Source organism: Theropithecus gelada, chromosome 15 (genome assembly GCF_003255815.1).
Source record: "Theropithecus gelada isolate Dixy chromosome 15, Tgel_1.0, whole genome shotgun sequence".
Taxonomy (NCBI): domain Eukaryota; kingdom Metazoa; phylum Chordata; class Mammalia; order Primates; family Cercopithecidae; genus Theropithecus; species Theropithecus gelada.
The window spans coordinates 57,342,900-57,355,775 of NC_037683.1; the positions used below are offsets into that span (position 1 = coordinate 57,342,900).

At 35.9% G+C, this 12,876-nt stretch overlaps 1 protein-coding gene across 1 annotated transcript; it reads left to right on the forward strand.

Moving 5' to 3' along the window:
* Positions 1-942: 942 nt before the first annotated feature.
* IZUMO3 (IZUMO family member 3) lies at positions 943-3,284 on the forward strand. Its single transcript, XM_025360609.1, has 6 exons — positions 943-1,189; positions 1,327-1,401; positions 1,548-1,637; positions 2,251-2,331; positions 2,768-2,858; positions 3,132-3,284. Exons 1-6 carry the CDS (start codon positions 964-966, stop codon positions 3,268-3,270), a joined length of 702 nt encoding a protein of 233 aa, XP_025216394.1. The 5' UTR covers positions 943-963; the 3' UTR covers positions 3,271-3,284.
* Positions 3,285-12,876: the final 9,592 nt, after the last annotated feature.

Below are 12,876 nucleotides of genomic sequence, written 5' to 3' on the forward strand. Positions count from 1 at the left end.
CTCACACCTGTAATCCCAGCACTTTGAAAGGCCGAGGTGGGTGGATCACCTGAGGTTGGGAGTTCGAGACCAGCCTGACCAACATGGAGAAACTCCATCTCTACTAAAAATACAAAATTAGGCAGGCATGGTGACACATGCCTGTAGTCCCAGCTACTCAGGAGGCTGAGGCAGGAGAATCACTTGAACCTGGGAGCAGAGGTTGAGGTGAGCCATGATCATGCCATCGCTCTCCAGCCTGGGCAACAAGAGTGAAATTCCATCTCAAGAAAAAAAAAAGAAAAGAAAAGAAAAGAAAGAAATATTACAAATCATGTATAGAGGAATCATCCTAGAGACAAATGTAACCTGAAATATAAGTTACTGTCTATTAAAATTACCAAATATTATTCTAGATAAATGCTCATTCCTTTATTCTCAATAATACTGCCACCAGTAGGGACTGGGACCTGCAAGCAACTCAATATTTTTGGCTTTTCTTGCCTCCAATGTGGAAGTAGACTTTGGGTTAAGCAATCTCTCAGGTTCTATAGGATCACTTCTACAACCCATCTCTGGTGATACACATCTCTGAAGGTCAGGAGGGGGTTTAAGAGTCTCATGAGGACGCAAGTCAGGGAGAGGGCTAAAGAAACACTTTTTTCTGAGACATCTCCCTGCAAAGAACTCTGCTTGTATGAGCTCAAGGCTTATCTATCTCTTGGTGTTCTACACTTAGAACTCAGGTATCGGCTCCCCAGCTGGCAGTTCCCTCTCCTAGAATGAAGGATAAGAGTCAGTAAACAACTGAAGATCCTTAAGGAAATGAGATTGCCTGATAGTGGGATGGAGATGGGGGTGGGGGTTAAGTGGAGTCAGACTATCCAGGACAAGGCTCTCATTCCTGGATTTTTGAAGGAAAAGGAACTAAGTGAACTAGTTGCCAGGACAACCTGCTGTTGGGGAGCGGGGTTGAAGAAAGAAATGGGTGACCTGTGGTTATTCCTGCTCCTGCCCCTGTCAGCCTTCCATGGAGTCAAAGGCTGTTTAGAGTGTGACCCCAAATTTATAGAGGATGTTGGCTCCTTGCTGGCAAATCTGATACCCTCAGAAGTCCCTGGCCAAACTCAGCTGCTTGAATGGCAGATTAAGGAGATGATTAGTTTAAGCTTCAAGGTCTCCCACAGTGACAAGAGGCTTCGGGTGTTGGGTGAGGGAAGCTTGAGTTCCTGAGAGTCCAGGGGCTTAAATAGAGAAGGGAGGCAAGGAAGAGAACACCTGGGTCTACATAACTTCCTACATAGATATAATTATTCCCCTACATGTACCTTTACCCTTCCTCTCTAGCTGTTCAACAGGTTGTTAAGTTGAGAACATGGCTGAAGAATGAATTTTATAAACTGGGCAATGAAACATGGAAAGGTGAGGTACTGCTTCAATGTTAAAAGTCTGTATTGCTCAAGCAACCCTCAGAAAATTTGGCTGGAGAAAGCAAAGAACAAAACAGAATTAAGTTCTGAAGGGAAGAGCTACTTCTATTGTTTGATACTCCTTCCACTCCCTCTTAGGTGTCTTTATCTTTCAAGGCAAGCTTCTGGAGGTCCGCCAAAACCTGGAATCCAAACTGAAAGAATTACTAAAGAACTTCTCTGAAGTTGGTAATTAAAACTTTCTATATAACAGCACTGAAGTTATATGAAGGGAACAGAAAATGAGGGATAAGGGAAGAAATGCAAGTTCATAATAGAGTTATTTAGAATGGGTGGAGAGGCAGGTGGAACTTAAAGGGTAAACAAAGACTACTTGGGTATAAATATGGCAAACTGTAGCTGGTTTTAAACTCATTAGAACCTTCTGATTCTCTTCTAGCGTGTTCTGAAGATTGCAGTGAGTACAGTACATGTGACGCCTTGAGGTTTCAGCCCATATTTTCCCATCTCCTTTGCTCTATATGGCCCTATCTCTCCCACCTGTTACACTGGGAATCCAATTCCTAGAGCTGTGGTTACAAGGGGTAATGTCAATAATACCTGATAACAAAACCTAGCTCATGAAATCTCAGACACCCCACATATTTTGGAGGTACTAGGAGGCCTCCTAACATATGGTTTACAACCCATTGCCCCAGTATAAGCCAAGGCATCCTTTTCCCACTTTTTCCTAGAGATCTGACTTACAGATTTTGATCAACCAAGACCACACTTGGTGTATGACTAAGGAACTCTCGTGCCATGTCCTCTTTCTGATTATCTTTCCTTTCCTCTTTATCAGTTGTGGTTGAAGGTCCCATACTTGATTGTTGGATGTGTCTTCGCATGACCAACAGGTGCTTCAAAGGAGAATATTGTGGAGGTAACAAAGATTGTGGTATGGAATTTTGAAGGGACAGGGATCAAGGAGAAGGGTTGTTTACTGATTTATTCAATACATACTTGTAGAGCATCTTCAGTGGAGGTCATGATAGTGTTACAAAATGGAACTAGGGTGTTGGGTGAAATTTTGACCAGTATAAATAATTTGGCACTGAATCAATTGAAAGGCTGAGAAATGAAGAGGCTAGGCTTGGAATGAAGAAATTAGGCTGGGAAGAATTTTGCTGACAGTTATCAGCAACAGTTTTGTAGAACCTAGGAGACTAAAAGTAATAAAGGTCAAAATAACCATGGAAGAGTGATGAAGTAGTAAACAGGGCAAACTGAGGTTAAAAGAGTTTTCTATTCTGAATAAATGTCCCGAGCTATTTCTCTTCTCCAAACTCACTTTCATATTTTCCTGTTTCTCCTTCCAGATGAGGATCCAAGGAAGGCTGAGAATCGAGAGATTGCTCTATTTCTCATATTGCTGGCAACAGTTGTAATACTGGGAAGTGCTGTGTTACTGTGAGTTTCCTCTCTCCAAATAAACACTGGGTCACATATTCCTTTTGCCAAGAGACTGCCCAAATTGCCTCTTTCCCCAAATGGAAATAAGGCAAAAGAAGTCATTTTAAATTCTGGGATACTGAAAGGAACAAAATGCAAAGTTTGATGGGATAATAGTTGGAACAAAAGGAAATGGAGAAGAATCCAGCAAAGGAAAATACATTGTATAATTGGCTTAAAGAATGGGGCTACTGATATTGAAGTTGGGATTATTTTCTTTTCCTACTCTAGATTCCATTTTTGCATCTTTCATCGGAGGAAAATGAAAGCAATACGAAGGTCACTAAAGGAATATTTGGAGAAGAAACTTGAAGAATTAATGGGGAATATAGATGAGGAGGAGGAGAAAGACTTTAGACTCAGAAAATAAACACATCAGCATGGACAAGAGGTCTTTCATGATTCTCTTAAGTGTTGACTCTAAGTACAAAACTAGGAGTTAAACCCTTTCTTGGTCATAAAGTCATAGTATTTTAAAACTGAAATAGAACTTAGAGTTTCTCTAGTGAAGATGCTTATTGATATCCCGAGATGATGGAAGTAATGAGAGAGCAAATGATTTGGCCAGAGTTGTACAGAAAGTAATGCTGGTATGTTGCAATGCATAGGAAAGATAATATGCTGAATAATAAACAATGCATCGTTAGTAACTCTCATTAATGGCTGTAACTAGGATAACTTTCACATTTCTAAGGCTGCTTTTTATTTTACTGTTTTGTTATTGTTTTCATATTTATCATTAGGTTCAAGGTGGACAGTTTTCCTTAATACACAACATTTAGTCTTCATCCTTACACATATACACACACACAGAGAAAAAAAAAAGGCCCAAAGTATTAGTCCTGAGTAGCTGAGGTTTGCCCCAATTATTTCCCCCTGGATCTATGTTCCAAGGCCAAGCTGGATATGATAGTTTTTAAAATTATTTTTGGTTGTTTCCATTGAATACTTTTTTAGTATGTGTAGCACTCTAAATAGTGCTTTATGTGTATTATCCATCTGAATTCTCACAACACCCCTATGGGTAACATTGCTATTATATCTGCTTTAGGGATGAATAAACAGAAGTATCTCTAACTCAAGGTCACACAGGTAACTAATCTAAGCTATGACAAACTCCACTCCTCTAGTGGCTGACCTCTGATCATCCAAACCATTTGATTGATATTGACAGCTATCAGCTTATAGCTATGGTACATTAATGGAGAGATAATTGTGGCTTTATTGTCTTTATACACTCTTCGTTACACAGTTAGAATGTGGCAAAGTCTGAAATAAAGTTGATGCCTGGTTAACTGTACAATTTGTGACCTTTTCACCCTATTTTGTTTCCTTTTATTCTGGAACTTATTTTAGAAGATAAAAACCATCATTTAGCAGCAAGAAATAGTTTCAAGAGTCCTGCTTCAGGGGTGGGTACAAGTATTTGTAAATCTTTCACACATAGATCTCTGAGTGCTTGCTTATAGTTGCTGTTATAATAATGAGATAAATGAGAATGCATTTGATGAGGACCTGAACCTAGATATCTCTCAAGTGCTAAATTTGAAATTCATGTAAAATTCCCAGGTAAGAGTGTTGTCAGGCATCTACCATTTCCCAATGATTTAACGTTCATCTCCTCAAATATCTTGTTGAGATGTATTAACTTCATTCACAGTCTTAATTATTGTCTTTAAATTTTTTTTTCATTATAACTATATGCAAATGGAACAACATACTTTCTAGATTTTAAGATTTTTGTTCTGTGGATATTTATTTATACACTTTATATCTATTTTATTTTATTACTTTTTATACATACATTTTATTTCATATACTTAAGGTATTAACATATTGGCTTGTTGTTCCTTTTCCCTTCTGCTGCTACTCCACACTCATCACTCCTTTCTAGCAAATGTTGGATAACAATTTAGGATAGATCTCTCATGTTCTTTGTTAAAGCCTAAATAATTAAAAGTAAATATACATACACATGAACACATTTATGGATGGTTTTTTTTGCAATTAAAACAATTATAAACACCTTTTCACATTTTGATTTTCGTACTTGCATACTTTGTGGAAATCATTTAAGTGATATAACTCTAATTCACTATTTTGGTAGTTATATACAACACCATAGTGTGGGGGCACCATAGTTATTCCAATATTCCTCTACTGATGGGAAATCTCTTAATGTTCCTTTTTATTACTGTGCATAATTCTGCAGTAAATACCTGTGTACATATATCTCTACTTACTAATACTTTTATTTATAAGAAATCATGTTACAGAATTGGGATATCAAAAGGAAAGTTATATGTACTTTGAAATGCGATGACTGTGACAGAAATGATGTAATAATTTGCTTGTATAACAGTAATAACCAATTGTTCATGTTTGCCACATCCCCACCAGCAACAGGTAATACAGCTCTTTTAAATTTTGCAGTCTGATAAATACAATAATCAATTTACTTATATCCTCTAGTGTGTCAGCATCTTTACACAGGATTCAGTGCCATTTGAATTAGTCCCACAGTGAGTTACCTATTCATATACTCTGCTAATTTTAATCCAAGAATTTTTTTCTGCCAATTTAAAAGAGGTTCTTCCATAACATAAATATTAACTCTAGCATCTCTTTTGCAGATGCATTTTTCTCCAAAGCTATCATTTGCCAGTTGAATATTTAAGGCGTTATTTTATCTACCTATACATCTAACCACTCTGGGTCTTTCTACCCATATCACATAAAATAAAAACCCATTTATTTTCACATATTCACTCTATAACCAACTACTTAATAAATTTGTTTTTTAATTTTATTTTAAAGTCTCTTGCATTTTATAGATATTCAGTCATACTTCAATCCAAAACAAACATTTTCTATTTTCTTTTCTATTAGTACCAATCATTTTGCTTTTTTAATTCTAGTGTATTTGTAAGAATCTTAAGTCAGTCCTGAATAATAACATAGTTATTATTTTAGAAAGAATGAGAACTCTTTTTTTTTTTAATTTATTTTTTATTATTATACTTTAAGTTCTAGGGTACATGTGCATAATGTGCAGGTTTGTTACATATGTATACTTGTGCCATGTTGCTGTGCTGCACCCATCAACTCGACAGCACCCATCATCTCGTCATTTACATCAGGTATAACTCCCAATGCAATCCCTCCCCCCTGCCCCCTCCCCATGATAGGCCCCGGTGTGTGATGTTCCCCTTCCCGAGTCCAAGTGATCTCATTGTTCAGTTCCCACTCAATCATTATATAACTGTAAGTCTGTAAACAGCAAATGCAGATAAAGTTAAAACATTAAGTAACTCTTAAGGAAACTGTAAATTATTATATTGGGATTATTTCATAAAACCTGAAATTATATTAGAACACCCATTATAGTTACTTTTTTGAGGTTAAAAAATTCTAGCCCTATGGAGAAGAATTTTAATGTGCAAGTGTCTTTACGTAATATCACTGCCTTGAGATGGTCAAATCTTAAAATCCTTCATGAACTGGTTATATTTTATAATAAATTAGGTCAATCCTTATCAGTAATATGATTTCTTTGTCTTCTTGGTCTCCAAATACACAAAAGATTGTACAGGAACCAGAAAAAGAAATACCTTAGAAGATAAGAAAGTACCTAGGAAACTGTCACAAGGAAGAAAAATTTTCTCTTCCTCAAGCTTGCTTAGCTCTGTTAATAATCTCGTTATCTCTTTTTGTGACATGCGATTTTATGTAAAAGAAACAGAAAGAGAAGCAAAATTGCCAAAATAAAACAAACCATATTAATATTATGATTAAATATTGATTATAAAATCAAACAAGCTTTGTGCCCAAAAGTTAGGGAGAAATAATTACATGCCTTAAGAAAAAGGAAACTAAAAGTAGATGAAGGATAAGGGAGTTTAGATAAAAGCAATAGATGCCAAGGTCCTCATCATACATACATGTACATGCATACATATGATACCTTTATTCTTTGTTATGAAATATTGGAGTGTGACTCTTTAGGGAAGAAAATATATGACATCCACAATTTCAAAAAGAAAAAGAGGGGAGAAATCCTATTGATTCAATAAAAACAAGAAAGAAACAAAAAATGGCAAAATGAAACGCAATAAGCATAATAAATATGTAAATGAAGTAAACATATCAATCAGAAGATCAACTATTAGATTGGATATTTTAAAATCTAATTATAGGCTACTCGTAAGATAGCAACCTAAAACAACATGAGAAGCTAAATGTGAAATTAAAGAATATCTAGCAAAACTTACCCAAAATAAAGCAGGCGTTTATTGATATTAGCCAGAAGAGAATTTAAGCCAAAGAACACTAACAAGAATAATGTGATAATATAATACGAAATCATATGAGCCTAACAATATAGTCTTCTGATTTTAAAAAAGGAAAAAGATTTTCACAACCATGATGGGAAAGTGTAGTCCTCTCATTTAGAATCTGATAAATCTAAGGAAAAAATGTTAATAAGACTATAATTTGTAGAACACAATGAACAACTTTAAATGACATGATGCATTGAACTCCATACTCAACTAGTAAATCGATTTTTCTTCTTTCTAGTGAAGAAGGAACATATATAAAAATTAACATGTATGGTTTGAAAGACACCAGCTGGTTTTCTCCTAACTACATCCCTTTCCTCTTGGACACATAGTTAAACTACATTTCTCAGTCATCCCTACTGTTCGATGGGCTGTGAAGCTGAATTCTGGCCAATGGAATGTGGGTGAAAGTGTATTAAATGTTTTCAGGAGCATCTAAATTTAAGGGACAATCCTCCAGCCTCTTTCTTCCCTGATTAATGGTGGGATGTCAATATACAGGAATAACTTAGAATCCTGAAGATGCTTCTTAGTTGGAGAATTTGATTTAGATTTCATGAGTGAAAAATATTTTTGATTAAGCTTCTGATATTTTTAGAACTAGCATTAACTGATCTAATACATAGGCCAAAACAGAAATTTTAACAAATTCCAAAGAACTCATATTATAAAGAAAAATCATTCAGACCATGAGCAACAAAATTAAAACCACAAAGGATGTTGCCTTATTATATATATTGGAAACTGAAAAATTCTATCTGTAAATAATTCATGAATTAAAAATGAATCTATGAAGCAAATTATAAAATACCGCTACATAACAATAAAAATATTACCTATCATATCTTGTGAAATGTGCTAACTAGGCATTTAACAATATAACATCCTAATCATATATATCAAAAAGATTTTAAAATATATACATATTTAAATACATATGTATATATGTATTGAACAGGGTATTTAAGCAGATAGAAGGGCTGGGCGCAAAGGCTCACATCTGTAATCCCAGCACTTTGGGAGGCCGAGGTGGGTGGATCACTTGTGGTCAGGAGTTCAAGACCAGCCTGATCAACACGGTGAAACCCTGTCTCTACTAAAAATACAAAAAAAAAAAAAATTAGTCAGGCGTGGTGGCGGTCGCCAGTAGTCCCAGCTACTAGGGAGGCTGAGGCAGGAAAATGGCATGAACCCAGGAGGCGGAGCTTGCAGTGAGCCGAGATAGTGCCACTGCACTCCAGCCTGGGCAACAGAACAAGACTCCGTCTCAAAAAAAAAAAAAAAAAAAATAGTTGGGTGTGGTGGCACAAACCTGTAACCTCAGCTACTTGGGACACTGAGACTGGAGAATCGCTTGAACCCAGGCAGACGAGGTTGCAGTGAGCCGAGGTTATGCCATTGCTCTCCAACCTGGGCAACAAGAGCAAAACTCTGACCAAAAAAAAAAAAAAATTAAGCAGATACGAAAAGAACAAACTAAACTCAAAGAATATACAAAGAGGGAACATTAGATTATATCAAAAATTAAATATAAAGCCTAAAAAGATAACAAACACTGAATGCTAATAAAAAAGTTTTCATCCACACTGAACAAAATTTTTAAATAAAAGATATTTTTTATAAAATAGAAATTTAAAAGTAGCAAAACTTCAGATAGATTTGTTTTTATGTCTTAACAGACTCTTTTAAACTAAATTGCAAAAGTATTTAAAACTTGGATGAAAGGGCTATTTAAAATAAAAGTATAAATTACCAATATCAACATTGGAAGAAAAAAGAATCACCCCCAAAAACTGTCAATATTCTTTAAATACATTTTAAAATGAGTCGGGCACAGTGGCTCACACCTGCAGTCCTAGCACTTTGGGAGGCTGAGATGGGAGGAATGCTTGAGCTCAGGAGTTCAAGACAAACCCAGGCAACATAGTGAGACCCCGTATCTACAAAATAAATAAATAATAATAATTTAAAAATTGTATGAACACAATTGAAAACAAATGCCATGCTTAGAGAAAAGCCCAGAGTAAAATAATACATGTTGACTGATTTTACCTTGATGGTGAAACTATGGTTTTCTTCCAGTTTAAGTCTTTTTATTTGATTGTGTCCTTCAATAGGAAATACAGGAGGACAAGTAAGTTTCACAGAAAGGTTTCAAGTTCAGTTTTGAAATATTAAGTATGAATCCTGCTGGGATATTTAAAAAGATATGCCTTCAGTATTTGGACTTACATACATTAACATAGCTAGTGAAACACATTTCAAAGGCACCAGGATATACTAAGCAGCAAAGCTGAAAATATGACTGAGATCACCTAGCTAGAGGCTGGTGAAGAAGAGATTCAGACCAAGGAAAGAATACTAAAGATTATTACATTATGGTAAAATCAAAACTCTAAGTGGACTGTGAGGCAAATCCAGCAAGGATATTAATTATTAAGATATTTATAATATTAAGATACCCCTAATACCATAAAAACCCTAGAAGAAAACCTAGGTAATACCATTCAGGACATAGGCATAGGCAAGGACTTCATGTCTAAAACACCAAAAGCAATGGCAACAAAAGCCAAAATTGACAAATGGGATCTCATTAAACTAAAGAGCTTCTGCACAGCAAAAGAAACTACCATCAGAGTGAACAGGCAACCTACAGAATGGGAGAACATTTTTGCAATCTACTCATCTGACAAAGGGCTAATATCCAGAACCTACAAACAACTCAAACAAATTTACAAGAAAAAAACAAGCAACCCCATCAAAAAGTGGGCAATGGATATGAACAGACATTTCTCAAAAGAAGACATGCATACAGCCAACAGACACATGAAAAAATACTCGTCATCACTGGCCATCAGAGAAATGCAAATCAAAACCACAATGAGATACCATCTCACACCAGTTAGAAAGGCAATCATTAAAAAGTCAGGAAACAACAGGTGCTGGAGAGGATGTGGAGAAATAGGAATACTTTTACACTGTTGGTGGGATTGTAAACTAGTTCAACCATTATGGAAAACAGTATGGAGATTCCTCAAGGATCTAGAACTAGAAGTACCATATAACCCAGCCATCCCATTACTGGGTATATACTCAAAGGATTATAAATCATGTTGCTATAAAGACACATGCACACGTATGTTCATTGTGGCACTATTCACAATAGCAAAGACTTGGAATCAACCCAAACGTCCATCAGTGACAGACTGGATTAAGAAAATGTGGCACATATACACCATGGAATACTATGCAGCCATAAAAAAGCATGAGTTTGTGTCCTTTGTAGGGACATGGATGGAGCTGGAAACCATCATTCTCAGCAAACTATCGCAAGAACAGAAAACCAAACACCGCATGTTCTCACTCAGGTGGAAACTGAACAATGAGATCACTTGGACTCGGGAAGGGGAACATCACACACCGGGGCCTATTATGGGGAGGGGGAAGGGGGGAGGGATTGCATTGGGATTTATACCTGATGTAAATGACGAGTTGATGGGTGCTGACGAGTTGATGGGTGCAGCACACCAACATGGCACAGGTATACATATGTAACAAACCTGCACGTTGTGCACATGTACCCTAGAATTTAAAGTATAATAAAAAAAAAAGATACCCCCAATTCCAACCTATTCTATGCAAACTTATTCCTTTCAATGACTTTGAGATGATGCTGACTTTGAGTTAGAATAATGAGGAATTCCAATAAGATTTGGACTACATGGTTTATAAAAATGTTTTATTTCCATAAGTTTTGGGGAAATAGGTGGTATTTGGTTACATTAGTAAGTCCTTTAGTGGTGATTTGTCAGGTTTTGGTGTACCCATCACCCAAGCAGAATACACTAAACCCAATTTGTAGTCTTTTATCCCTCACACCCCTCCCACTCTTTACCCCAAGTTCCCAAAGTCCATTGTATCATTATTATGCCTTTGCATCCTTATAGCTTAGCTCAAACTTATGAGTGGAACATACAATGTTTGGTTTTTCTGTTCCAGAGTTACTTCACTTAGAATAATAATCTCAAGTTCCATCCAAGTTGTTATGAATGCCATTAATTCATTCCTTTTTATGGCTGAACAGCGTCCCTTCATATATATATCACATTTTCTTTATCCACTCTGATGGGGATTTGTGCTGGTTTCATATTTTTGCAACTGTGAATTGTGCTGCTATAAATATGCATGTACAAGTATCTTTTTTGTATAATGACTTCTTTTCCTCTGGGTAGATACCCAGTAGTGGGATTCCTGGATCAAATTTTAGTTCTACTTTTAATTCTTTAAGGAATCTTCAGACTGTTTTCCATAGTGGTTGTACTAGTTTACATTCCCACCAGCAGTGTAGAAGTGTTTCCTTTATACCACATCCACACCAACATGATATGATGCTATACTTAGAAAACCCTAAAGACTCCTCCAAAAAGCTTTAGAACTGATAAATGAATTCAGCAAAGTTTCAGGATAGAAAATTAATGTACACAAGTCAGTATCTCTGCTATACACCAACAGTGACCAACCTGAGAATCAAATCAAGAACTGAACCCCTTTTACAATAGCTGCCAAAATTTAAAAATAAAATACTTTTGGAATATACCAAACCAAGGAGGTGAAAGACCTCTACCAGGAAAACTACAAAACACTGCTGAAAGAAATCATAGATGACAAAAACACATGGAAATACATCCCATGCTCATGGATGGGTAGAATATTGTGAAAATGACCATATTGCCAAAAAGCAATCTATAAATTAAATGCAATTCTCATCCAAATACCACCATCATTCTTTAAAGAACTAAACAAAGCAATCCTACAATTAATACGGAACCCCCCCAAAAAAAGAGCCTGCATAGCCAAAGCAAGACTAAGCAAAAAGAACAAATCTGGAGGCATCACATTACCTGACTTCAAACTATAAGACCATAGTCACCAAAACAGCACGGGACTGATATAAAAGCAGGCACACAGACCAGTGAACAGAAGAGAGAACCAGAACTGATCTTTGACAAAGCAAACAAAAACATAAAGTGGAGAAAGTGCACCCTATTTAACAAATGGTGCTGGGATAATTGGCAAGACACAGGTAGGAGAATGAATCTGGATCCTCTTCTCTCTGCTTATACAAAAATCAATTCAAAATGGATCAAGAACTTAAATCTAAGACCTGAAACTATAAAAATTCTAGATGCTAACATAAGAAAAACCCTTCTAGACATTGGCTTAGGCAATGACTTCATGACCAAGAATCCAAAATCAAATACAACAAAAACAAAGATAAATAGGTGGGACTTAATTAAAGAGCTTCTGCAGAGCGGAAGTAACAGTCAGCAGAATAAACCAACGATCCAGAGTGGGAGAAAATCTTCACAATCTATACACTCAACAAAGGACTAATATCCAGAGTCTAGAAGAACTCAAATAAATTAGAAAGAAAAAAAAAATAATAATAATAATCCCATCAAAAAAGTGGGCTAGGGACATGAATAGACAATTATTACAAGAAGATATACAAATCGTCAACAAATATGAAAAAATGTTCAACATCAGTAATGATCATGGAAATGCAAATCAAAACTGCAATGCAATACCACTTTACTCCTGCAAGAATGGCCATAATAAAAAACTCAAAAAATAAT